This window comes from Acromyrmex echinatior, chromosome 4 (assembly GCF_024713525.1).
Source record: "Acromyrmex echinatior isolate Ae372 chromosome 4, ASM2471352v2, whole genome shotgun sequence".
NCBI lineage: Eukaryota > Metazoa > Arthropoda > Insecta > Hymenoptera > Formicidae > Acromyrmex > Acromyrmex echinatior.
This window is the reverse complement of record NC_141855.1, coordinates 6,146,623-6,172,715: the sequence shown is the minus strand read 5'-3', so window position 1 is coordinate 6,172,715 and position 26,093 is coordinate 6,146,623. Positions and strand designations below refer to the sequence as shown.

The following is a 26,093-nucleotide window of genomic DNA, read 5'->3' as shown; positions in this document are numbered from 1 at the left end:
ATTATAGATAATGCGCGAATTATAATAGTAGCTAATAGTAGGAGTAACCTAATGGTGTGAACATTTAAAACGAAAGTTAATCCTCTTAAGGCTTCCCTCAAGAATTTGAATAATCCAGTTTTAACGATCGTATTTCATTACATAACCGGAATGGCGGTTTGTGCCATATGTTATTCGAGAATCGTGATGTTACAGGTGCAACGATACGGTACAGCATTGCATAATATACGCTACCGAGCGCGGTTATGGTTTTGCCGAGCCATACAACATTCACGAGACCCTGAAACACCTAGTGCTGCACTATGCTCAGAATTCTTTGGAGGAACATAACGAGTGCCTGACGACCACTCTGGCCTATCCCGCGTTTGCGCCACCCGCAGCGCTAGCGCAACTACAGGCCCAGCAGAAGCAGTTGCAGATCCATATTCAGAATCAATCATCGTTCGCGCGACCGCCCCATGAGAATCAGCTCGTCATGCCGCATACATAATATTGGCCTGTCGAGCGTCGCGATCCGGATCCGCTCGAGTCTGAGTACGTTCACGCACGCGCGCACACCCACACGTGAGTTCTGCTGCTACAAGCATCATTCGCCGACGCGATCGGCAGATCGACTGTATCACGTGAGCCTTCCTTGACGAATTCGAACACACGTTTCGTTGCGAGATAAAACGCTCCTTCGTTCGGAACGTTTCCTAAAATCGCGTACAATAATTATGCGTATGTTTCACAGTGAGAGGAAATAGTCTCACGCGAAATATCGTGAAAGCACGCAATGTAATATCGGTTGCTTAATCATCATCGAATGGTAGGTAGGTCGTAAGATCTCCGAAAATACGGAGCACTTTGACGAAGTGTATAATAGCCGTAATAATCGTAAGAGATACTAGCGATAGAATTAGATATATATGCGTTATCGCGATACGATAATGATCGCTTCGAAGCAGAAGTTCCCAAACGGCGCGTCGTGCATCCTGATAAAATGCGATTTATATCCAGAAGAATATAGAAGCAAGAAACAGATGAAGTAAAATCTTGAAAAATAATTTTAAAAAAATTAAACTAATTTTTTATATTATCGATTGTTATAAATATTAAAATAAATGTTTAACTATTTTTTGATCGGTATGTAAAGGTGATGAATTTCGAAAACGTAGTTCTTAAATTTTCTTCTGAATTATCTGAATCTTTTTGTTTCGTAAATGTAACAAGAATGAGTAAGCGTGGGAAATGATTTGAAAATTGACTTATATTTTCTATATATATGATTAATAATGATTGGACATTTCGTATCTACGCTTTCGTCAACATTATTATGAGGATGAGATAGAAAGAAAATATCAGATTCGAAGAATTGTTAGATTCAGAATGTTTGGGAACCTCTCGACTAACAGGACCAACATTACCAACGACGGATGTCACCAGCTCTCCCTCAGGGTTTACACGACGCGGAGAGTCAAAGATCTGCGTCGACATTACGGCAGGATGGTGACGATACGTTTCTGCCGCTACCGAAATTTTGTTTTTCAAAACAGAAAGCGTTTTTTATCTTGACGCTTATAATTGCGCAGAATTGATCCGCTCGGAAATATCGGCATTATAAAAATATGCCGTCGGATCAGCGACCGGGATAGAGAGGTCCGCTTCGTTCGCATAGATTCCATTGTTCAGGTAATCAGGGTAGTCTCTTATAATCGTCTAACGTCTAATCCTTAATAGCCTGAATCCCCGGATTCTCTGATTAGCTCGTATCGAGCGGTCATTTGAAACTAACTTTTAGTTAGTAATTCGTTATTATTTAGTTACATTGGATGTACCTATGTAGTTTAAATCGTGCTATTTTTAAAAAAGACAGTTAAAATGCTATAAAAATAATTTATGAAAATATCTTTTGAATTGCTATGATGATTGTAGCTGAATAAATCATAGTCATTGATTGAATGTTTATGTTACAAGCAAAGCTTACTACGTTAATATATCTTACGAAGTGCCCATAAATGACACTCGACATAATTTTTCATGTAATAAGTTAATCTGGATCACGTGCTATTACTCATTATTTAATGTTTTTTTTTTGTAATGTAACGTATTTTGTTTCTTGCTATAAAGCTTATATTTAAATTTGGAAACTAAATTAATATCAATTTGTATCAATATCAATTAATAGGAATTGATGTTAAGGTCAGTTATACGAATCAAGCTTTGCATAATTTTATCGCGACCATATTGTATTGTAATACTATCATCTTAGGCTTTTAAGGGTTAAACGTGGTCGTTCAGAAGTCGAAAGGTGATCACTTCCTCGTTGCTCGAAATTTCTGATCGCTTGCAAAACGCCGTTCGCGACTTCAATGAAAGACGCGTGCTGCGATTCGCAAAATAAAGCGTCTTCAATTTTTTTTGCGATATTGCTGAATTATAATAGTGATATTAGAATGTAGTCGAACGAAATTCATGTAAAACCGCAAGGCGTCTTTATACCATTTTATAGTAACCGAAAAACTGCCCACGAAAATCCAGTGGATCCACTTTTTCCGAGAAATTTAAACTGTTTCTTGGAACATTATCAAATATCAACTTGTAACATGTCTGACTGTATTTCAAGTTTTCCTCAAGTTATTAAAAAGTGGACCCGCTCGCTTCTCGTGGCTAAATTTTCGAGTTTAATCGCGAAGATGGACCGGATATCTCCGTCATCCTTTCTTGATCGCGTTCCGCAGGATCGTGATGAAATTTCCTCTGTGAGAAAGAGAGAGAGAGAGAGAGCTTTTTTTATACACATTACATTTCAGACGTTATGCCAAGCAGATTTGTGAGAAAAGATATATATTATCTGTGATTTTTTTCGGATTGTCTATAAGCAAAGGGAGAAAAGTTATCGCGTTTGTCATTTTCGATCGCTTTTGTCCCTAATCTCTCATCCTTATCTTTCATTTCTTCTTTTTCTATACTTCTTCCGTGAACTTTCTTTTCCGCCAAAACTTCAATACACAACCAACGCGTCGAGTCGATCTTTCTCGCTATCGATTTTAGTTCTGAACAGTCTTATAGATAGTAGCGATGAGAGGAAAGATCAGGATGCAACAAGAATTGAAAATGTTAAATGAAGAAGTAAAATTGTCATTGATATAAAAAACAAGTACAAAAGAAAAATCACAATCGAATTAGTCTAATCATTAATCTGAAACAATACTAATCAGAGGACGCGTCTATTTATATTCTTTGTCGTTCTTTTATATATTAATAGAATATTTATCTTATTGTTATTCTCTTATATTTTCTTCCTCTTTCGCAATCGTTTCTTTGTTGCGTCCTGACCTGAACCACTGAAATGAAATTAGAAAACGCACGGAGGCGTGCCTGAGAAATCTCACATTTACAGAGCGGTCGGTAAATGGCGAGAGTGTATCGGGAACGCTTCACGTTCAATGAAACCGGTGGTTCCTCAAGTTTCTCTCACGCCGTCGTAAATAAAACACAAATCGATAGATTCGATCTGAACAAGTAAATCGGACAAGTATTGAAATCAGTAAGAATCAAGCTAATGATTCATCTTTCAATCTATTCACTATATCTGTAAGTAGGAATCGTTTATAGAAAATTAAAAGTGGCGGTAGTCGAGTTTGGAAAAATCTTGTCAAAATATTTTATTGAACATGTGCGAATAAGAGATCAATTTTTATCATGCGTTTAATACTAAATGCGGTCGTTCGATTATTCATTATTCACGTCGAAAATCGAACAACCATGTTCGGCACTAGGTGCATTGTTAAAAAAGAATATGAATGCAAAGTATTCTGTGTCGAAATGTGATTTGCACCAATTTTAGATTATGTGAGGTGTATGTGTAAGAATGTGAACGTGATGTTTCTCATCTCTGCTTTTATTTCTTCCGCGGCTATGTAATCTCCTATCGCGCGATAGGCGAACGAACGAGGAAGATCGGCGAGATCGTCTCTTTTTTCATTCTGAAGAAAAGCACAGAGCGGCGAGAAAAAAATGTCGCGCGAGAGAGAAACGTAGTCGGTGAACAAAAGGCTCTCGTTTGCTCATTTCGAACGTTTCGGATTACGTAGATTTAGGTAGTTTAAGATTTTTTATACAGACGAAGGAAGAGGTGATGGAGAGGAGCGGGAGAGGCATGTGGCCTGGCTCGCTACCACGTGATTGTCCAATTTGTACGTCCGTCGTCGTTCGCTTCGTCCTCCTCCGGTCTTTTGGATGTCCTCGCGTTTCTTGTCGTGCCATTCTCCTTTTCGAAGCCTTGTTCGCTTTTTATTATTTTATACCGTATTTTAAGCTCTCCGAAGAGCAGAATGACGACGACGTTTACCTGGTGTATTTCGAGAAAACGGATTCACGATCATATTAAATTTGTTGGGGTTTGAATGTTCGTGATTGTCGACAATTAATTTTTGCCGTGAAGCAAATACTTTGCGTCACCCACCCATCGAGCCTTTCGCATGATAGACAGCAGTGAGACAAAACCTATCGAATTCTATTAGAACGAGGCAATTCTTCGTGATTTTTCTCGTGGGAGTTAATCTTTCGGCGTAAGAGAAAGTACGGAGGAAACGAATCAATGACGTCGGACGACTCTTTTATAGTGTTAAAGACAGTTATACAAATATTATGACCGATGAGTACGACTCGCGATAGAATCTCTTGATGAGACAATCAATATTACATTTGTTATATTAGGTTAATAATAAATTATAATTAACTACGATTGTTAAATAACAACAAGATGTAATATATGTTGTGTATAGTTTTACATTTTTTTATGAAAAATGAATTCAAAGACAAAAATCCTTCGATTTTCTCAATTTTACGCAGGCAAAAACTACGTAAAATTTGGTATTTTATATCCGCACGCGAATGTACTCAATGTCTTTACGGAAATAAGTGTTTTACAAATCAGAAAGTCTTATATAATTATCAAATATGATTAGAATTAGAATTATGAAGAATGTTCATTACTAATGATAAGATAATTTTTTATCTTTTTGTTGCGTTAAGAACTTTAATTTGAATTTGAATATCTCTGTTTAATATCTGTGTGTTTTGTTATTCTTTTCTTAATTTATAATAATATTTAGTGAGTGTAAAGCAAATTCCGCTATGCGAGAAAAAATGCAAATTAATGAAAAAGAAAATGTATTATTCAATTGTATTTATCTCGAAATCTATCATGAGTCGCACTCGTTGCTTTCCCAGTGGGAAAGGATTATATTTATACAGGTGCGCGCGCGCGCTCAGCATACATACATATATACATACATACATACACACATAAATACATACATCATACACGAATTCACACATACACGGAATAGATTCACATGCGAGATAAATAAACGAAGCTATATAAATAAATATATATATATATACATATATATATAAATATTATATAGATGCGATATGTTGTGCGTCGAGAAATATATATGGTGCAGATATGAGAGAAGAGAGAAAAGAGAGGAAAACGAAAAAAATATATATATATTCGAGTATATATCTATATATATTTTTACTTACTTTCAAAGCAAACCTTTAATTGATTATTTATAATATATACATGCGTACATATATATACATACATATATATTATGTATACACATACATACATTATATAAACATGATGGAACGTCGTGTTGTATTAATCGCGTGTCTCTGCGAGTCTCGTCGATCGCGAGTCGCTTCGACGAAGCTCTCAGAGCGCGTCGAACAGGCACACACCCGTGCGATCCCGCGATCTTGATGAATCCCACGGGATTCGAAATGTCGATTGAATGTGTCGAGTCGAGTCAAGCCGAGTCACTGAGAGTAAGTGTAAGATCGAAAAATCGACACGACTCTTAATATGACTGTCTCGAGACTGCAAATTGGTTTTTTAATATTTTTGATAGATGTCGATTGTGCACGTAATAATTTTTATCCTAAATTGCGTACGATCGAGCTTGATGTATTTTTCTTAAATTTGCGCGAATTGCATGTTTTGCCTTATAGATATATATTTAGGGTAGAGAAATACGTAATATTTTTTTCATCAAATTTCGTGAAATATTCATAGTTCTTTCTGTGGCATGTATGCCGAAATTCATTTTATCTAAAACTTATTATTATTGATGTATACTATTTTTCTTCCCACCGAGATTGAGAGTCTTTCTTTTTAGCTCGCCTAACAAAAATTTCGCGGAACATTTTTTTATGAAACTCTTGTTTCTTCGTCACATTTCTTTTTCACGCGATATTGCTTTATCATTTATGTATGATTTTTATATATGCGAAGAAATCTTGCCCTTGCCATTCATTTCCTGCACAATATTAATTTACAACGAAGTTTTTTGACATCTATCACTGCTTTATGTATCTATTATCTATTTTAATCTATCACTGCTAATTCATTATAAAGTCTATTTTAGAATAGTTTCGATAAAAAATCTGAAGTTGCATTAAAAACGCAAAAAAATAAGAAACAAACAGTAAGTTTTTGAAATAAAAATTTTGCAAAAGAATTTTTCAGACAATTTTTCCATGTTTTGTTACTTAAATAGGGAATGTGTTACTGAAACTTAATATTGAAAGTTTTTTTATAAGATAAATAAATATTTACCTTATTTTAGTATCTAATTTGAATCATGAATAATAATAATAATAATAATTCAGATTTTTAATCGATACTATATATTAAAATAATTTCTTCGAACAACAGACATGTTTTAAATAAATTTTTAGTGATTTTCGGGATGCCGAATATTTTGAGAATGAAAATGACGTCGAAGCGTCTTGAAAGAATCTTGCCGTTATTTTATATCAAGAGTCGCGTGTGCGTGCCTATCTATGATCGTGAAAGGCGATTGGCGGCTCATAATCATAAGCGTTAAGTTACTATTGAAATCGATAAAATTTCGATAAGTTTTATCTTCTTGCCCTCATGGCCTCATCTTTTTTGTAATAGTTGTTATAAAAAAAGAAGAAAATTTAATTGAGAAATTAATTTTAGTTAATCCATTCTAAAATTCATTCTCTTAATGTTATATTTTGTATAAATAAGAAAAGATTTGCTATTCGGAATTCATACTAAATCATTATACTGAAATGTCAAAATCTGAATTCATCGAAACTGTAGAAATTTCGATCGCAATTTGCACTAATAAACTTCTGTGAAGAAAATGGATAAATCGAGGAAGAAGCACTCGCGTCACATGAAATATGTATTTCGATCGCGAAACAGGAGTGGTTCAAATATTTTCTTTTCATTATTTTTTTTTCTTGTGAAGCTGGACGCGGAGGCGGCGTCTTTCTGATATCCGAGCCGATTGCTCTTTTGTACAAAGAACGAAAAAAGAAAAGAAGACAAGAGTGAGAGTGGTACTTCAGTGAATGTTCTCGGCAGGACCGGTCCATGAAGAATGCTACGTCGAGGTAGCAATCGAGCCACGTGTCGAGCCATCCCGTGATGACATGATGCAATAATAGTTAGGTGCAGGAGGAAATCGCCTTGGCGAATAAAAATTTCAAGCTGATGAAACTTTTAACGACAATTAATTATATTTCGGAGGATCGCGAGATGCCCTCTTTGATAACAAACGCTAGAACAAGCGTTTTTTACCTGATCGTAACTTAACTATTATTGCACTATTATGTGCAACGTCGACTGTGCGATTTGTCGAGTCAACTTTGCGTAATATCGAATCGTTCTGCGTCGCGTTAATTTAAGGAAATTAATCGGCATTGCGTTCGATTTGAGGGAATTATCGACCATTATCGTCGAAGCGACGATTAATATGTGCGTGAGCCTGGTCTTTTGATACGTGCTCGGATATATGCTCGAGTAAATGAAAGGACGCGATCGTGAGAGAATCGCGATTTAATGAAGGAAGGGCTGGCCCTAAAAAAAAAAACGAGCGTGTGAGACCACGTTGTGATGGATCGTTTCGTCAACTAACACGCTTTCGTGTGTTGCATTGTGATCTCCGAGAAGTAACAGCGGTAGCGATAAAACGAGAGAGTTATAGAAAAGAAAAAAAAGTGAAAAGAGAGTGAATGGAAATATTTGCCTTAGCTTTTGTACAAGCAAACGAATATGAAGGATTGCCGATGAGGAGAAGAAAGGAGGCAGCCAGGATAGGCGCGAAACTTCACGATAAGCTGACATAATTGATTCTGACGATAAACAGTGATAAGAGTTGATGAATCTAATAAGCTGTTGTAGTGCGTGTGAGTGGGAGGGAGTGAGAGATAGCCTTGCAGCAAGAGAGACAGAAAAAGAAATACGATGATAATCAAATTGTGTATGAATCGTGCGTATTTGCATGTAACGGCACGATTATACGGTAAAATAAAATTCTCTCGCGCTCGCCGAGTGTCGAGACGAGAGCATTTCTTCAGAGAAGATTGATATAAAGATAAAAATTTAAAAAAAAAAAAGTAAAATACACAGAGCAACGTAGAAATTGAGTTAACCGATGCGAAGTCACTATAAATCGATGTAATCATTGTAGATCTAACACGATTGTAACCGCAAAATGAGCGCTAATCGAACGATTTGATATAATTAATTAATCATACGCCCTCATTATACAATTAGCGATTCATAATTAATATAACGTAATTAATTGATTATATAAAATCGCTCTCATCGATATTCGCCGTCTCCTCATGATCATCCGGTCGGATGATCTCGCGAGACCGATCGATCGGTAAACGTACGAAATGGGAAACAGGCGTTTGCTGCAAGGCGATGATAATCGATCATTAATCAATGATGCGAATGCCGGTGCGAAGGAGGATCATACCGAGTGCGAAAGTTGTATAAGGGAGCGCGGAGACGTGGGCGTAAAAGCAAAAGTTGTCGACATAATATTACATTATTAACGAATGTATGCTGTCCCACTGTGATAAAAACTTTTGTTTTTGCATGTAAAAATATATACTACTATTATATATTGCCATAAGCGCGCGCGCGCGCGCGCATGCAAGCGAGAGAGCGAGAGAAAGGGAGAGAGAGAGAGAGAGAGAGAGAGAGAGAGAGAGAGAGAGAGAGAGAGAGAGAGAGAGAGAGTGTATCACATTAATAGTACGCGTATACGGATATAAAATGTACAATGTATGTCGATACAGTATGTATCATCACAATCGATCCAGGTATCTATGTATCTATATGCGCGTACGTACACATATACACATATATACGTACATAATATACATATACAGACATATATACATACACACCTATACATACATGAATGTACAGAGACATAAGTATATTGTGATCGAGCGTGTACACGTAGACGGACACATGCGATTACAGAGAATGCGAACTTTTATTATTGCGCACGCCATGTATTCATACGCTGATGAAGGACAAATTATTATCGTAATTACCACTAATATAGTATCAAACACCGTTAGGTATCAAACTACCGTTCGCCGATCAGTGCAGCTGAGATTTCGCTCATTCTCGATCCTCGCGAAATTCGGCACACTCGGACAATCCTTTTGTATCTTTTATCACACATACACCCACTCATCCATCCATCCATCCATCCATCCATCCATCCATCCATCCTACCCACCCATTCATTCACTCGACATATACATAAACACACAGCCACACAACATACACACATTGATCCGCGAAGAAGTTTTGCGGTTTTAGCTTCGTTAGCAATAATTCGAGTGTCGTGACGCTGTTGATATCTTTCGGGAATTTATAATTTCCGCGTGCTTTTTTGTCGCGGAATATGATCGAGGATTAATCAAGGAGATCGAGCTGACGATTTGTTCTCTCATCCTAGGAAACGTCCATTCTTGCGATTACCTCGACTGTCAATTTTCACATTTTGTCCAGGATCTCGTAGTTAGAGACGATTCGTCCAGCCTCGCATCAAGATTTACGATTAAGGGAGATAAATAAATTGTGTGTAGCGCTTTCTCGCGAAGCGATCTTTCTCAACGAAAGTGTGACGAGTAGCGCGATTGTTAGCTCCGTCTCTTTGATTTCCACCGCAAGATTAATTTTTATCGAAAATCGTGGATCATTGTATCGTGCCACACAGAATATTCGGAAGAACGTAAGTGATGAGAGATCTCTACTCTTGAATTATGTACACGCTCTTTCTTTACTTATTCCACATCCTTAAGAATCTGAAGGAATTTTAAAGAAATGAAAAAATAATAATTATATATGTTACAGTTATTTTAATTATTTTACAAATTCGGAAAATTAAATCGGAGATTTTGAAAAATAGATGATTTGATAAGAGAGAAAAGCGATCAGGCCGATTTCTAATTTCGGAAATCGGTTATTCTTATTCTGTGAAATGAGTAAAGAAGAGAAGTGCGTAATTGAGCGAAATTTTTGTGAACTCGAGATTTCGAATGGATTTTCGATCGAAAGAAGCGTGCGAAGCTGATAACTGATGAGATTGCCCTTTGGGTGCGTGAAGCTGATGGTGTAATGAACGTTTACTCGCTTCTTTGCGCAACGTCATCTTCATATTGTATCTTTTATTTGCTAGAATTACCATGTAAAATCATTTATATTTGCATATGATTAATATGTTTTACTTATAAGCTTGCGGTGTTGCTTTATTATCCTTTTGAAAGCCACGCTATCATCCGTTAACTTTCCCTAGGAAAATCCTTCTGCGGCACAGAAATGAAACATCTTATGACGTTAATAATACACAGAAAAAGCCAAATGTTGATTACCTTTCAACATAATTATGAACGCAGCGACAGTATTTTTAGAAATGTACAAATTTCTTTTTCCTTCTCCGGATGTGGTAACGGATTACATTTGTGAATTTTCTCAAGTTGATCTTCGGACTCCGCGAACGAGTTTCTCTTGGAAATGGAAACGTGATTCATTGCTCGAAGGAGAGCGAACACGGGCACGTACTGGATAGTGGATTATGCGCAGCCGCGTATAATCAATAAATGCGAATTCTTTCGTTCGGATCGATCTATCGGGCGGTACACACTTGACGAGCTACAGCGCTCTCAGTGACTTGCGCTAATGCCAGAGGCAGCCGAGCATAGAGCCGCTTTGAAAGTGAGATTAATCGTGCGAGACCTATCCTTACGTCTGAGTCATAAGGATCTCGCAATTATAACGTCATAATTGAATTACAAGGAAGGCACCCGTTGGGAAGGCGGTGTACTCGGTATGTGGCCGAAAGCGTCATTCGTTCCGGCTTCGAAGTCGGTTCCGGGAGATGCTCTGCTGCTTTGTCAAATAGAATTCTGTTGAAGAAATTTCTTCGATAAATGCAACATAAATATAAGACTTAGTTTTCACATTTCATTTCTTTGAGAAATGAATTATCGACTAGATTTTCTCTCTACCAAAAATTAGATTTGCATCTCGATAATTAAGCCAACAAATTTATAAATAATAATAATTTGTAAATAATATATAAATGATATAATAATTTTAAAAAATATAGATAATTTTAATTCCTCTATTAAAAAAAACATCAAAGCAAGATTAATTTTTGCGTAATTTTTGGACGCTGAATATGAATTCGATTTTCAAATTGTTCCATCACTTTATAATTTTGAGAAATTGATAATTAAAGTTACTAAAAGGGACTATTTTTAGATACTTACAATTAGTTATATTGTAACTATTATGTATGAGACATGTTCGAGAAATTTTATTACAATCAAAATGAAGTACGTTTTTAGGATTTTTAGTTCTCAAAAGAAATTTTTAATTTTAGCTTGGTTAATGAGATATTCATAGTTTATACATCTATTGTGGAAAAATTATGAATTAGATCATTGACAATTTATCAAATAGCTTTCAATTATATTTATTTAAACTTGAGGGATTCTTAGACTCTAATTACGAATTCGAACGATATGTATAACGAGTAACTTTTTGCAATATTTCATTGTCAATTTTAATTACGACATCCGCGTATTGTACATCGATAAATCGTGACATCTCGTGAAAATATTAATTGACGTAATTTTGCGCGTAAGCAACAATAGCATTATAGTTTCTGATTCACACAAATTATTCGCATAAGTTGCTTCTCGGACGGAAGATGCGAGTCACATTCTTAGGAACGTAAAGCGTTCCTGATGGCTATATTTTTTTTTTGCATTACGTTACGCAACCGCGGAATTAAATAGAGACAATTCGCGCGCCGATCATTACGTATGGCGAGACGGATTTACCGTGTAGATTCTAATAGGCGAGACGACTGTAGACGCCACAAGATGCACCTCTGCAATTTGCCAATTATGACGGAATGAAAGGTGACATTAAAGATGACTTTAATTGAGCCTCGAATGTCAGTGTCGAGGGATTTTCCTGGCTCAACCCCGGGCATCCTTGCGCGATTACATATGAATGATTACGCAATCCGCCCGGAAATACTTGATTGGCGCTTAATTATTAGTATTGTTACCGCCGGTGGAATAACAGTCATGAAATTGTCGCAAAAAATTCTAACTTGATTTTTCGAGGTGTAAGTTCTGTTTGCGTACAGTCATAAAGTCGTTATGATGCGGTTATTTCAAGCAGAATAGCCTGATAAATAATATTTGTTCTTATGGTGCAGCGACGACGTTAATCGCTTTTATGCAGGTAGCGATAAAATACTCGTAATGCTCAGAAGAAACGTTCCAACTCATCGTTTAATAATGCGTCATTATCAAGCAGCGAGGAAATACAATCCTGCAGGGAATCGACAACTTTATAGGTGTAAATATTCTGTCCGACGTCAATTCGCAGATAAGTGACGACGAATAATTATTACTCGTGCCAGATTGCGATTCGTATTTCTTTTTTATACACGGCTTCCCACAATTGCGCCTCGCTGAAGGAAATAAATTAAATGTACGTACTGACAAAAGCTGCCTCAAAATTATGATCGCAGCATAATCATTGCAGTGATAATTTTACGACCGTGATAATATCTATGTCTAAGTTCTATTTATCTATTTTGTTATTCTATTTATTCTGTTTATACAAAGTAGGTCCGAACGTTTCCAGCCAGACTTTGAGATTTTATAAGAAATTTAATTCTCTACAACTTTTGTTACTTTTTGTTACTTTTGATGGATACTTTCCTTGATCCTTCAAATTGGATTTTGAAGGCACAGTCGATATTTTAAAATTGATCGCTTTCGCGATATTAGTTATTCTGCTTTCACATGGAACTGTAAAACACCGAGTGATAAAAAAATCGGATGATAGTTATTATTAAATTATTTTTAAATGTGTTTTAATTGTTTCCCTTAACTGTACATATCGAAAATTATATTATATTATGTGAAAATAAAACATGATGAAATCTATCAAAATTTTGTCCAAAAGGTGAAAAAGATAATAATTAGGTATTCATATAAGTGGCCAGAAAATTATTATCTCGAGCAACAACAAAAATAAAAGAATACATCAGTTTTTAAAAGATAGTTAAGTAATTATTTTCAGAACATGCACGTAATTATCATGTGTTCAAATCTTTATTGTTAAAATTAAAATACTCTCTGATCGAAACAGAAACGTAAAAATTTATTTAGAAATTTGCAATTATTAGCATAAATACACATAATTGTTGCTTAAGGCATATTCGCCTTTTTTAAGCAAGTTTTTTTTTTATTTTATGCCTTTAATGTAATAATCAAATTATAGCTGCATGCAAATTTACGAGTTTGCGTAAACAGAGCTGCTTATTAAGGACTGCGTTTGAAAGATTAATCCGCAATAATTCGGTTTGTCAATGCTTGTCGATGTTTTGCGGGACGATAAATCGTTAAACAGTGGGCTAAAATGGTACACAATGGTACCACTGGCGAAGGGTTTGGTTCGCATAATTACCAGTAACGATCGATACTCTCGGCTTATCACAGTTATTGTACACGATGCAACTTACGTGGCAATTTGTGGCCTTCCGTTTTGTTCGGAATAAAACAATCTGAACAACAAGCAACACAAAATAGTTACGTTATTACTAACGCAATATATCATGATTACGTCTTCCTTGTTTATACATGATGAACGATTACGTGGAATTAGAAATATTCACGTATCCGTTGGACAATTTACAAGCATGCTTATTCTTTTTTCACTTATTTTCTTTCCAGCCTTCGTGTTGCACAGATTGTTCTACTTATCATTATTATTAATGTATTTGTGTGCACGTGCTGAGAATAAACATAGTTACATATTCTTCTTTAAATATTTGAAAATATTTACATTTTTAAATAAATAAATTTAATAGAATATTCATCATGTTGTTTCTTATAATAAGTTCGAGTATCTTACATAATTACATATACAATATTTTAATGGGGCAAACAAAAATTATTTTTTAGTCTGCATCTAGATAAATTTTCAAATACTTTAACAAGTAAAATTGTTCCTTTCGTGTATTAATTATTTCTTTTTATTAAAGAACTCCACACTAGTTATAAATTTTGTCCCGATGAATTGAGTTATAATTCTCACATATATGATGTATATGTATATTATAATATGATGAACAAAAGATGTCATAGATACAAGGTTTAATAGCTAGTGGACAGTTTTTGAGTTAAACGTATTAAAGATGCTCTCTGAGTTTTTTTTTTCTTAGCGGTAAAATTTGCGTGCTTACTATTATAGTGGACAGATTTCAACCAGTGAATAAATTTCAATCAGTCCCGATGGTCCAACTTCTCAAGATCGTCTCATTTCGAAAGGTATTTTTTACCTGCTTTTACTTATCATCACGACAGAAAATTTGGGCGTCGCCGTGATTTACGGTGACTAATTCTGTTATTTCCATTGATAAATTCCGCACGATCCGAACTGAGAGAACGAAGGAATTCTCTCTTTCTCGTCGAGATGAATTCAGCGGAGGAGGACGAGAGAGAATGCGCCGGTTCTCGGCTGGGCGCTATTAGCTCGATTGATTATATAGCATCGACCGGATACCTCGGGGATACTTTGACGAGTGTGCGGTGCACTTATGTCAGATCTCGACCGAACTCGACCGACAATGAGAAAGCTGCCGCACTTGCGCGACTATAATATCACGGTATTTGCACACTCGGTGACCTTGAAGGTATCCGTACCGCCCTGCGAGCCTTGAACTTGTACGCTGAAGAATCCCGTGCGAACTTGGCGACGGTCCAAGTCGATCTACTTAGAGTCTGCATCCTCAACGTGGATTAGAGATTCGCACTTTTATTTTTTGTCTACAATATGATTTTATTAGAATCCGCACTTACTCGCACCTGGCGGATTCTGATAAAAATCTCACGTTTGACACGTTAAAAATAACCGTAGGACGCCTATCGTTACGATCGATCAAACATTCGGTGCGTTCACCGTCTCGATTGCCTATAGTAGTAAAAAAAAGATGATATATAACTTGATTAAAATCATCGTATTTCCTACAACTGTTTAAATTATGACTTTTATGACATATTTTAATTTTTAATAGCGACATTTTACCGTGTTGATAAAAATGAAAGGAAATTGACTTCCCTGAAGACTAATGTATTTTTATGGAAAAATGACATATTATTTATAATTTTAATAAGGGATGAAATTTACACAACTTTATATTAATGTTGCAGTGTTCAAATTTTGAAAATTCATGACATAGTTTTGAAGAATATATTATAATTGAAAGTATGACGTAGGAAAAAAGTCAAGTTATGTATATTCGTTTTAATTAAAACGATCCAATTTTTAGAAAGAATTTTTTAAACACTTTACTGAAAAATTGTGAGATATATATCACTTTTCTATCAACGCCGCAATTTATTCATGATTTTTCTGATTATTTTACTCGTAATGTTTTTCTTTCGAGTAGTTACTTCTACCGTGATAAAGAATTAGGGTCTGAGCACAGGAATTGTTGTAAAACTTATTTAAAGACTTAAGTTGTAGACGTAAGTAACGCATAAGCTTTGATGTATGACGTACGATTTATTGCCATCTTTTGGAGACATGGCAATAAGTTGTACGTCATACGTGAAAGCTTGTGCGTTACTTACGTCTACAATTTAAATCTAAGTAAGTGTTACGACAATTCTTGTGCTCAGACCCTTCCTGTGTAAGTCATTGAAAATACTAGGTCATCTAAGATATTTTCTGTAAGCATGTTTTGATGCCCATAAAACTAAAATGATTAAATGAACGATTCGAGTGCCTCGTGTATTGCATTTTCTTCCAAGAAAATCTGCTTTATTATTTGATCGTCACTCGCGGCGTCGTAATAAAAGTTCCGTTACTGCGATGTTCCGTGATGCACATTATTGTCCATCGTGCCTTGCGGGGATGAACATTATCGTTGCATTAACCAATGCGATATCAACGCTGTCCATTTCGATCAAGAGATATGTATCCGGTGCATCCTGTTATGCGCAATAGTTTTTTTTTCACAGCCTTTCGCATGGTCGAAGGCAAGATTCGATCTATGCGCACTTATCCATTTCCGGGTGCGTGCTTTGGACTATTAAGCTAAATATCCCTTCCTTTTGAAGCTAGTGGAGAAAAATCGCCTCGCAGATCTGAATGTTTTGTTTAATCTCAGGAATTTATTAATGCGACTCAAAAGAGGAGTTATTTATAAAATGTTTAGATACGTTTGAACATATCAAGTGTTGCTTTAATAATATTTCGGCCATATTAAGAATAAGAACAAAAAAATCAGACTAATCCGAATAGCTTTTTATTAAAGTAAAATTGAGAATTTTAATTATTTTAAAAAATATAAAACTTCTTCATATTACAGATATAAAAAAATATATTAAGGAAAAGAATCCTATTGGTGCAAATAATATTTATATGTAGATATAAGATTAAGCGTTAAGAACTCGCTTCAACTTCGAAAGTAAGATTTTTTTTCTTTTATCTGATTTATTCTTAATCTATTCAGTCTAATTTCTAACAAAAATTAATGTAAATTTAATAGGATACTTACATTTTTATTTTCTATTTTCCATATTTATTCTATTTCAAATATTATTCATACTTTAATATTTATCGTAAATTCTTTTGCATCAAAATTATTCTATAATTATATTTCTATCAAATTTCTTTTAATTCTAATACATAATAAACATTCATCCATAATAAACATATGTCCTTTTACTCCAAACTAGACAATAGGTATTATCCTATCTTCTCTAACTGCAAGATTTTTTTTTTATACACGCAGAGACCCTTCGTCAATAAGCCAGTCATTAGAGCAATCTATCTCGTATACTTGTGTCTCGTAAAAACCATTTAATGGATTGAAGAGAAAAGCACGGCGCCGTAAGCGGCTCCGCTTAGGAATTCCTCACCGGGCGGATACACCTTATCGCGGCTCGTCTTTCACGAGGAGGTATACCCTTCGGCGGAGGTTATCTGTGGGGGCCGTCAGGTGGGAGGTGGAGTCACGGGTGACGAGTCTCGGTAGGGCCCCCGTCGACGCAGTCAGTAGATAGGTAGGGGCCCCCCTCGGGATCCCACGGCACGCACGTACCCCCGGTAAATGTTGGACCCCCACTTGCGACCGGCTGAGTCGTGCTGGTGCGCGGTCGACGACGATCATCGTCGAGTCGCCTACAGTTGTAGTCGGCGCACCACTCCGCGAGTACGCGACACTCCGCGCGCGGCGGACACCCCGCGAGAAATACCACCGGTACTCGATACCAGACGACGATCAGGACGAAATCGTAAACCCGTCCGAAAGACCCGGTACCCGGAAGAATTTTAATACGAAACGGAAAAGCAAGCGAGGAATTCGAAATCTTGCGTCTCGCGATCCGTCTACGGATCTCCGCGAATCACTTGTTGTACTCGTTAGTGGATCAAGTGTGTCCGAGTACTCGAATGTCTCTCGCGGAGTAAGAAAGAGCCGTGACAAAGGGCGTACTTTGGAATGAAATCCATGTTTTACATGCGATCGCAGTACGGACACTTTGCGCGACAAATGCACCACGAGTACATGTACTACTCGGTAGTAAGATACTCGAGTTTTGGCGGGATAGAGGCAGACGCGTTTTCGTTTACCTAAAATTCCATTAAAATTTTGGCGTCGTAGCTGGTAAACTCATTGATGAATAATTTAGATATTGATGGGATCAAGAGATCCACAATCGCATCGTTTGAAATCCGCATCCTACTTTTTGAACCGCAGAAAGTCCGGTGCTCCAAATATTCTGCGAATACTCTAGTATTCACTACCTGACAAAACAAATACCCTTTGAAGATTCGCAAAAAGTCTTCACTTTTTATTCGAGCGAATACGTGGAAAGAAGAAATATTTTCCAGAATCAGGAAAATACAGTGAGTAATGTTGAAAACGTTAAAAATACAATATTATATTCAAATATTATCGATTTTTAGTCATATTACTTTGATAATTGATTAGAATAATTTTGAAGTTATGAAATAAAGAAAGAAGTTGGAAAAAATCGAGAATACGGAAAGATTTCTTAAGATTTTTATGGGCAATATTTCATAGTAAGAATATTTTTAGAAAAGTAGCGAAATCATGAAATTGTCACGATTACTAGTTTGGAAAAGAAAAAAAAAGAGCAAAATAAAAAGGAAATCGCTATAGATAGATCTTACAATTAGAAGAGGCAAAGGGCATTTTTTAACAATTTTTAGAGATATTTTGAAACAATCTTCAGAAAAGTATTTAAGAAATAATAAGTATTAGAAATAATATTTAAGGGAACATTTTAATAATTAAATAATTAATATTTTTTATAAAAAGTTGTCCTCTTGCGATTAATTAATAACTTTGAGACAAAATGTAATGCACATGTTAAAAAGTGTAGAAAAATTTAGACAACGGTTTTGTTACAGTTTATTAGGTCGATGTGAATTAATGAGACGAGATAATACCATAAATATTGCGATCGATATCCGCGAGTTGGAAATTAAGTGCGTGCTTACGCAGAAGATATTCTTGCTTGAAGTAGAATGAGGAAAACGCACGGACGAATGGCGTTTAATGTACGGTATTCGTATGCGCACGCGATAATGGTGACAGTATTACGTTAACAGAGATGCGTGAGCGATCGAGATGTATGCGCATGGCTCAAACGATCGTCACTTGAATGCAGTAGGATGAATCAGAAAGTCTTGTAGAAGAACTTGGCTTTACAAAGAAAGGAAACTTAACAGATGATTAATGTTTTGTTTAATTTCCTTGTAAGAAATTAAATTATTTTCTTACAAAAACGCAGTCTATAATAATTAAGACGCAGTTTATTTTTTCTCATGTTTTTGTTTTATCAATTAATTATTAATTTTTAACAAATAATAATATTTATATTACAAAAAGATGATAATAAATACTTGTAGATAATTGCATTAATTATTAATTTTTATTATTTTATCATATTATTATTAAACTTTGCATCAATATTATAAATATAAATACTATATTTGCAATTTTTCTGGTGTATTTATTACATTTTTGTTTCTGTCTAAAAATTCGGATGATACATTTGAGTTATGATCGTTCGACATTACAATTCCGAGAACAAGATTAAAGCATGCCATGCGTATGCATAAATTACTTAATCGAACTAACAGACAGTTTTAAAGAATTCTACGCGTATATATTTGTATAAATTAATATTCCACCCTCGCTCTCTCGCAAAATATCCAATCGGATGAATCAGCCTAGTTAATTGACATTCCGTTAGCCATGGAAAGTTCAAGGAAATGCACTCTCAAGTGCGGCTTTACTTAAAACTGGCGTTATATTTAGACGATTGCTTGTTTACGATCTCTTTGTGCTCCATTATATGCTAATTAGGAGTGCAACCCAGTAATTAGTCGCATTACTTTGCGCTCGAGTAGATCCGGCTGTACTAAGAATGTGATTACTACCGATATCGGCGATTCCATTTGTTTCGAGAGTTAGTGATTATAGATATCATGTGTATATTTTCTGCTAGTAAAGTTGAAAAATATTTTAATTAATTAAATGTTAATAAATAAATCGATTGCGAGTAATGCCAATCCTCGTCACCAGCAAAATGATTGAGAGAGATCAACAAGCTGTAAAATATAATTAATTTATAATTTTTGAACTAATTTTTTTGAAATCCGTTTTCTTATTTTTTAACTGAAGTAAAAAAAAAATTGTTAAGACTTCTGGTCACTTACCATGGTTATTTTAATTGTAACATTAAAAGCGAGAAAACGCATAATCAAAATTTCTATATGATACATTAAAATAAAAGTATTTTTCAATAAAACAATATTTACGACCAATGGAACAGATTTGTAAAATATCCTGGCTCTTATTAAAAAATATTTTTATTTTAATACTTTTTAAAAGAATTTTTATTATATATCTTCTTACTTCTCTCATATTATTTTCTCATAATCTAAGATAGTATAAGTGATGAGGAACCTTAAGTGTAAATAATATTTATGATTTTGACAATTCAATTTTTTTATAATAAGATTTATAACTGTTATTATAATATTTAAATATTTCCTTTCTTATAAATAAGATATTATAGTAGAAGATTAGAGTTTAAGGAATTATACGAAAGAACAAAAAAAAATCCATCAAGACTTATCGCAATACATGATAATTAAAAAAGATTCCAACTTTTTTCCGCGATAAGGTAAAGACACACTTGAAAGAGCAAAGTAAAGGGGTTTGGGATAATTAATCTTATTTCGCACACAAAGGATTAGAGTACTCATTGTGCAGCACTAACCCTCTTTTCATCGATCGCTCCATAAATCACTGCCATCACGCGAGTAAAGTCTATTTCGACGGAACAATTTTAAAGCGTTATCACAGAATAAGCATTTGGTAGAAAATTCACGTATAAAAGTTTGCATAAACATTGTACAAATGGATGGAATAAAATTCCACACAAAGCTGCACGCAAGAGATAACCGAAAAATAAAACAAAAATAATATTCTTGCCTTCTCTTTTCATAAAATATATAAATCTATAGCAAAATATAATCATTGTTCTGTATAAGTTATTGTAAGTCAAATTATTTGTTTTGCTTTTGATTTCATATACACAAGTAAATTTTTTTGTTGAAATTGACTAATACTTTTAGCAACATTACGCAGCTAAAATATTATCTTAATATTAAGTATTAAAGATAACGAATAACAATCCAAACTTCTTTCTTTGTATAAAGTTAACTTTGTATATCTCTCTCTATTGGAAAATCTATAGCATTAAAATCATCAGATGTAACTTATTTCAAAATACTTTGCGTGCATGAAATACTGCATACTTTAAGACAAAATATATCAAATTTTAATAAATATTTGTTTGAATAATATTAACTTAATTAACATTTACTCACGGCAAATATACATTTATTGAATAAAAAAATAATGGATAAATTAAATTAATTATTTTTTCGTATAACAAATCAAACTAATCAAAATTCTTTATAAATCAAACAACTGGAAAACTTCTGCGGTTGACTCCTATTGCCCGTATCCTTTCCAGTTCTTTAATTATTTTTGTATCAAATAAATATATATTTACATTTAGTAAATATTTAGCTAGTACTATTCAAACAAATATTTATCAAAAATTTAGTACATTTTTTCTCAGTGCATCTATACTCAATTATTATGCACAATTATTATACAATTATTATTATACAATAGTGTATAATAATACTATAATAATATATTATACAAAAAAAAAACCAAACGGACCTTAATATTATCCATTCAATGCAGATCATTTGAACCGTCGAAGGAAGCGAAGGTTCTTTGCGTCGGTGATTTTATCCCGCGAGATCGGCGATCGATCGTCAGAGAACGGGAGCGTGATCGCGAACCGGCTGATCGGCGAAGTCGAGCACTTGATGGTTCTTCAAGTCGCGAACCGGATAGAGATCCAAGTCAGTGCGGAAGGCGGACACAGCAACTAGAAAACGCTCGTACATCTCACGAAGAGGGGGACGCCCTTACATGCGCTGTCGTCGCGCTGTCACCAGTACAAATCGCACGCGAGCTAACGTCTCGGCGATAATACACGTGCCTTACGACGTACGACGTACGACGTCGCGACGGTCGACACTTCCGTCTCGTCGTCACCGTCGATAACTCGTCGCACCGTAATTACAGCAATAAATGTGCCGCCGTTGTCGCGGATGACGTCTCGGTCGTTCTCCAAAATGACGATCATCAGGATCACCCTGCTGTTCACCCTCGGCATCGCCTGTCGCGGTAAGTACGATCTATCAACGATTTTCCAACTGCCAATCGTTTAGATTAGTCATCAGGAGTTCCTCGAACCGCTATTCGACACTTTGGTTACCGAAAAATAATGCAGACATTCGCAGGTGTTGCACATTTCATTAAAATTACGTGAAGATAATTAATTACTTAAATAAAGTAATTTATTTTAATTTAATAAAATAAATTTAATTAAAATAAAAGTAGGAAACAGCAAGATATCAATTAAGCGATATTGTACTATCTTACTTTTCACTTGATATAACAAATAGACTAATTAATTATTTCAAAAGCGTATGAAGTAGTTGGTATTATGATCATCGATATTTTTTGAAGCATAAAATTTGATGATAGAAAGCAAGAAGTATATATCAAAAAGCAAAACTTTTATCTAATTGCTTTTACATTATTATTGATGTTAATGAGCTCTTTTTTTATTTAAAACTTTTTTGTAAATAATTTTCATCAGTTTCTTAGGATTAATTTTTATATTTAGGTATAAATTAATATTTATATTTAAATTTCATTTTTCTTCTTACCTTTATTTTTAATTACTTTCTTACTTTTTTCTTACCTTTATTTTATTAAACTTCTAAAGTTTTAATCGCTATCTTGACAACGCTTGTTATCGCCTGCAAGTTACGAGCAGTCATTTGCATTCTAATTGGCGCTCTCGATATAGTTTCTGATAGCCGATCGAAGTGAAGCGTCTTAAAATAGAAAGCTAGATGATAACGATCGATACTTATTTCTAAACGCGGCTGTAAATTGACAATGCGACTCACCATCACTCGAGCCACTTGGGTATGCATCGGTCGTAGATATGTAATGACAGAAATTTGATGCGTCGTCGATTGATTGGCTCGACGAAAATTACTTATGTAATTGAGCGATTACAGGGACTCGCGATGGAGATTAATGTATTATGTAACGCAGGATGTACTGATCTTCGTTCGAGCGCTTAGAGTCCCTGAAAATCTTTTCTTTTTCATTTGACGACGACAATTGTATTAGGACATTCATCAAGTCGAAGCTACAATCTTTAAGATTAGTTCGTTCACTTTAATTAATTGTGTCAAGATATCTGCGAAATTTGCGTTTGTGATTTGATAAAAGAATTTTTAGTTTTGCAACTTTGTAATTTATCGTTTTATTATACGATAAAGCTTTAAATTAAATCACATTGTTAAAATAAAGATTCATTTAAACGATAAATTAAACTAGAAATTCAATTTGCGACAAAATTTTCTTAATTTTTTAATATTATTTGAAATCACTTTAATTTTATAATTATTCATTCTTTTTGTACAGTGTTAATAAATTTTAAATCAGCAATCGTTCGCTCTATCTTTTGTCCTGTCAAATAAACACAAATGTCATAAACACAAATTATAAACAGCAACAACACTTCTTATTTATCAAGCAATTATTTTGTTAACGAAAACCGTTAGGTGTTATTATTTGTCGATTGCTAAACACTACGAGCCTGAAATCTTTTAGAAAATGACTTTCAAAGATTGAGTCTCCCAAGATCAGTCGCTCAATCACTCATAATTTTGTCAGTTGAATTTATTCGCTCATCTCTGCAAGTTTATTTTTGCGCTCTCGCTCTTTGCTCAAGACACTTTCGAATTAGATTACAATTCGTACTCTAAGCAACATTTTCTTCACGATTTCGAATAAGTGTCTGTGTTTCTCGCTTTCGCGCGTCAAAAACTAAGAACTGAAGATATCTTCTTCGTGGTCAGTAAAATCGGTCGATTACATACTTTATTTGTCACGGTCTGGAGAACTTCATCCTCGAGTTCATTTTCAGATTCTGTGCTCCGAAAAATTGACTCTCATTTTCTCATACATTCCATCACGGAAATTTAGTATTTATTTATTTAATCCAATGTATATGTATAAATAACCGTTAAAATTAAATATTTTTATTATATTAAAAATAATTATACTTTACATTAAAATTCAGATCTATTCTAGAATCAACACGTTGATTTTGCCTGATTTCGTTTGCATTTGCTATATCATGTATATATCTATTATTATATTAGGTGTTGGAATTAATTCGTAGCGTTTTACAAGTGATGGGAAGTACTTTCATTAATGTATTTTTTAATGCTCATGTGAAATAAATAACATTCTTTCATTAAAAACGCTACGAATTAATTCCAACACCTAATATAATTCCATATCATCTATCATATAATTATTATATAATTATTGTAATTAAGTAATGTTTTTATAATATATAAAAAGCAATAAAAGACAAAGTACATAAAAATTTGCGCTATAAATTTTAAACAATATTCTATATATAATATAATCCTTGATATAATCCGATTTTTAATTCTGTAATTTATGCAGCAAAAAATAGTTTAGTATAACATTTTCCCACAGCTTCTCACAAATAACCTTCTTATATGATTATATAATTTCAATGTCCGCACGTAGCGCCTTGAACAATACTTCTTAAGCCGCTCGCCTCTAATCAGATATTATGTGCGATCGTTAACACGCGCTAATAAACACTATAAACAATGCACGATAACGTATGTCATGCATAACACGGAATCGATATGCGGAATCATCATCACTTTTACGGTTTCAAAGACCTTAATCACAACAAGGGCCACGTATATTAAATCACGATACCAATTGCATTCGAAATCACTATTGCGAGGGCATTTGGATCCATTATCGATATGACGCAATTGTCCGATTCGCCTCGAACATTAGAATTCTCAGAGATAGATCCGAAATTCAAGTATTGTACAGAAATTTATTCTAATCTGTTTTATTCGTCTCTTATATGTACTCGTATATTTTATTACTTGTTTTTGTAATTCTTCGAAAATTTTTAAAATCGCAAAAAGGAAGTTTCACTTGGAAGTTAAAGAAGCAACACGAGATGAAAGATTCGCGAAGGATATGTTTGCGAATTTTTTATATCTTCTTTTACTTTTCATGTAATTGTCCGTTTCTACATTCTCAGTTCTGGTAGATATCTCAGCAATCGTATAATTATGGAAATTACAATGTTTTCTGCAATTTATAACTGCAAGTTATCACTTATTATTCAAAAACATTATCTTGGTATGTCGAGGTATGACATTGATATAATCAATACTTCTGATAAATCTACAAGCCATATCTTCAACATGTAATAATTTTATTTATGTAGGTTACTATGTAGGTTACATATTTTATTTAAAAAAAAATGAATTTGCTAAGTAAACTAATAAATTTATAATTTTATGTTATAATATTTGGAATACATCTTCGATATAAAATATAAAATAAAAGTAGAAATCATAGATTTTCTTTTTACTTTTTATTCACTATTCATAATTTACTATATTATAATTCAAAAATGCTTCTGAAAGATCGGTTATTGAAAATTCTGTACTAACGGAGAAAGCATTTTGATTCGATATCGCCTTCCTAGCATTGAAGTCTACTTCTACGTGCTGCAAATAGATCCACGTTGGCAGTGAAACCAGCTCGAGGCGATTCTCTTGCTCGCGATCTGTGTTTCGGGATCTCTTTTCTCCTTCTACGTTCGCCACGGTGATTGCGTTTCATTAACAAGTTCAGCACGTCATCGAAAGACGTACGTGCGACGCGTAGAAGCGATACGCCAACATGAAATTTAAAGGGCGATTTAGAAGGAATGTATTGTGCTCAATACAAAAATTATGTTATCTTTCAATCATAGCGCGACATGATAGGTTAATTTATCAATGTCGATTAATTTTAATCTCGGTTTAATTTACTTCCTATTTTTTTTCTAATTTTTGTAATTAAAAGAAGATAAAAAGTAAGTAAACTAAAATTAAAATTAATCTGCATTAATAGAAATGGACAAAAATTATTTACGTATTCTTATCTATT

General features: G+C 34.3%; 2 protein-coding genes and 1 long non-coding RNA gene across 4 annotated transcripts in view; 2 read left to right on the top strand and 1 right to left on the bottom strand.

Annotated features, from left to right (window-relative positions):
• Positions 1–10,578, top strand: part of Pi3K21B (phosphatidylinositol 3-kinase regulatory subunit alpha) — a 46,792-nt gene extending 36,214 nt beyond the window's left edge. The window contains exon 13 of the mRNA XM_011065905.2: positions 196–10,578. Within this exon, the coding sequence (XP_011064207.2) occupies positions 196–490 (295 nt within the window). The 3' untranslated portion in view covers positions 491–10,578. The remainder of the gene's footprint in view (positions 1–195) is intronic.
• Positions 10,493–17,432, bottom strand: LOC105151923 (uncharacterized). The gene is made up of 2 exons (XR_846875.2): positions 10,717–17,432; positions 10,493–10,650 (listed from the first exon to the last, which is right to left on the bottom strand). It is a non-coding gene; the product is annotated as an uncharacterized LOC105151923 (long non-coding RNA).
• Positions 17,433–17,547: 115 nt separating this feature from the next.
• Positions 17,548–26,093, top strand: part of LOC105151924 (uncharacterized) — a 33,062-nt gene continuing 24,516 nt past the window's right edge. The window contains exons 1-2 of one of the 2 annotated variants that reach the window (XM_087405097.1): positions 17,548–18,289; positions 21,699–22,190. In XM_087405097.1, coding sequence (XP_087261223.1) covers positions 22,115–22,190 — 76 coding nt within the window. In that variant the 5' untranslated portion in view covers positions 17,548–18,289; positions 21,699–22,114. The remainder of the gene's footprint in view (positions 18,290–21,698; positions 22,191–26,093) is intronic. The other variant, XM_011065907.2, reaches the window with a different exon arrangement.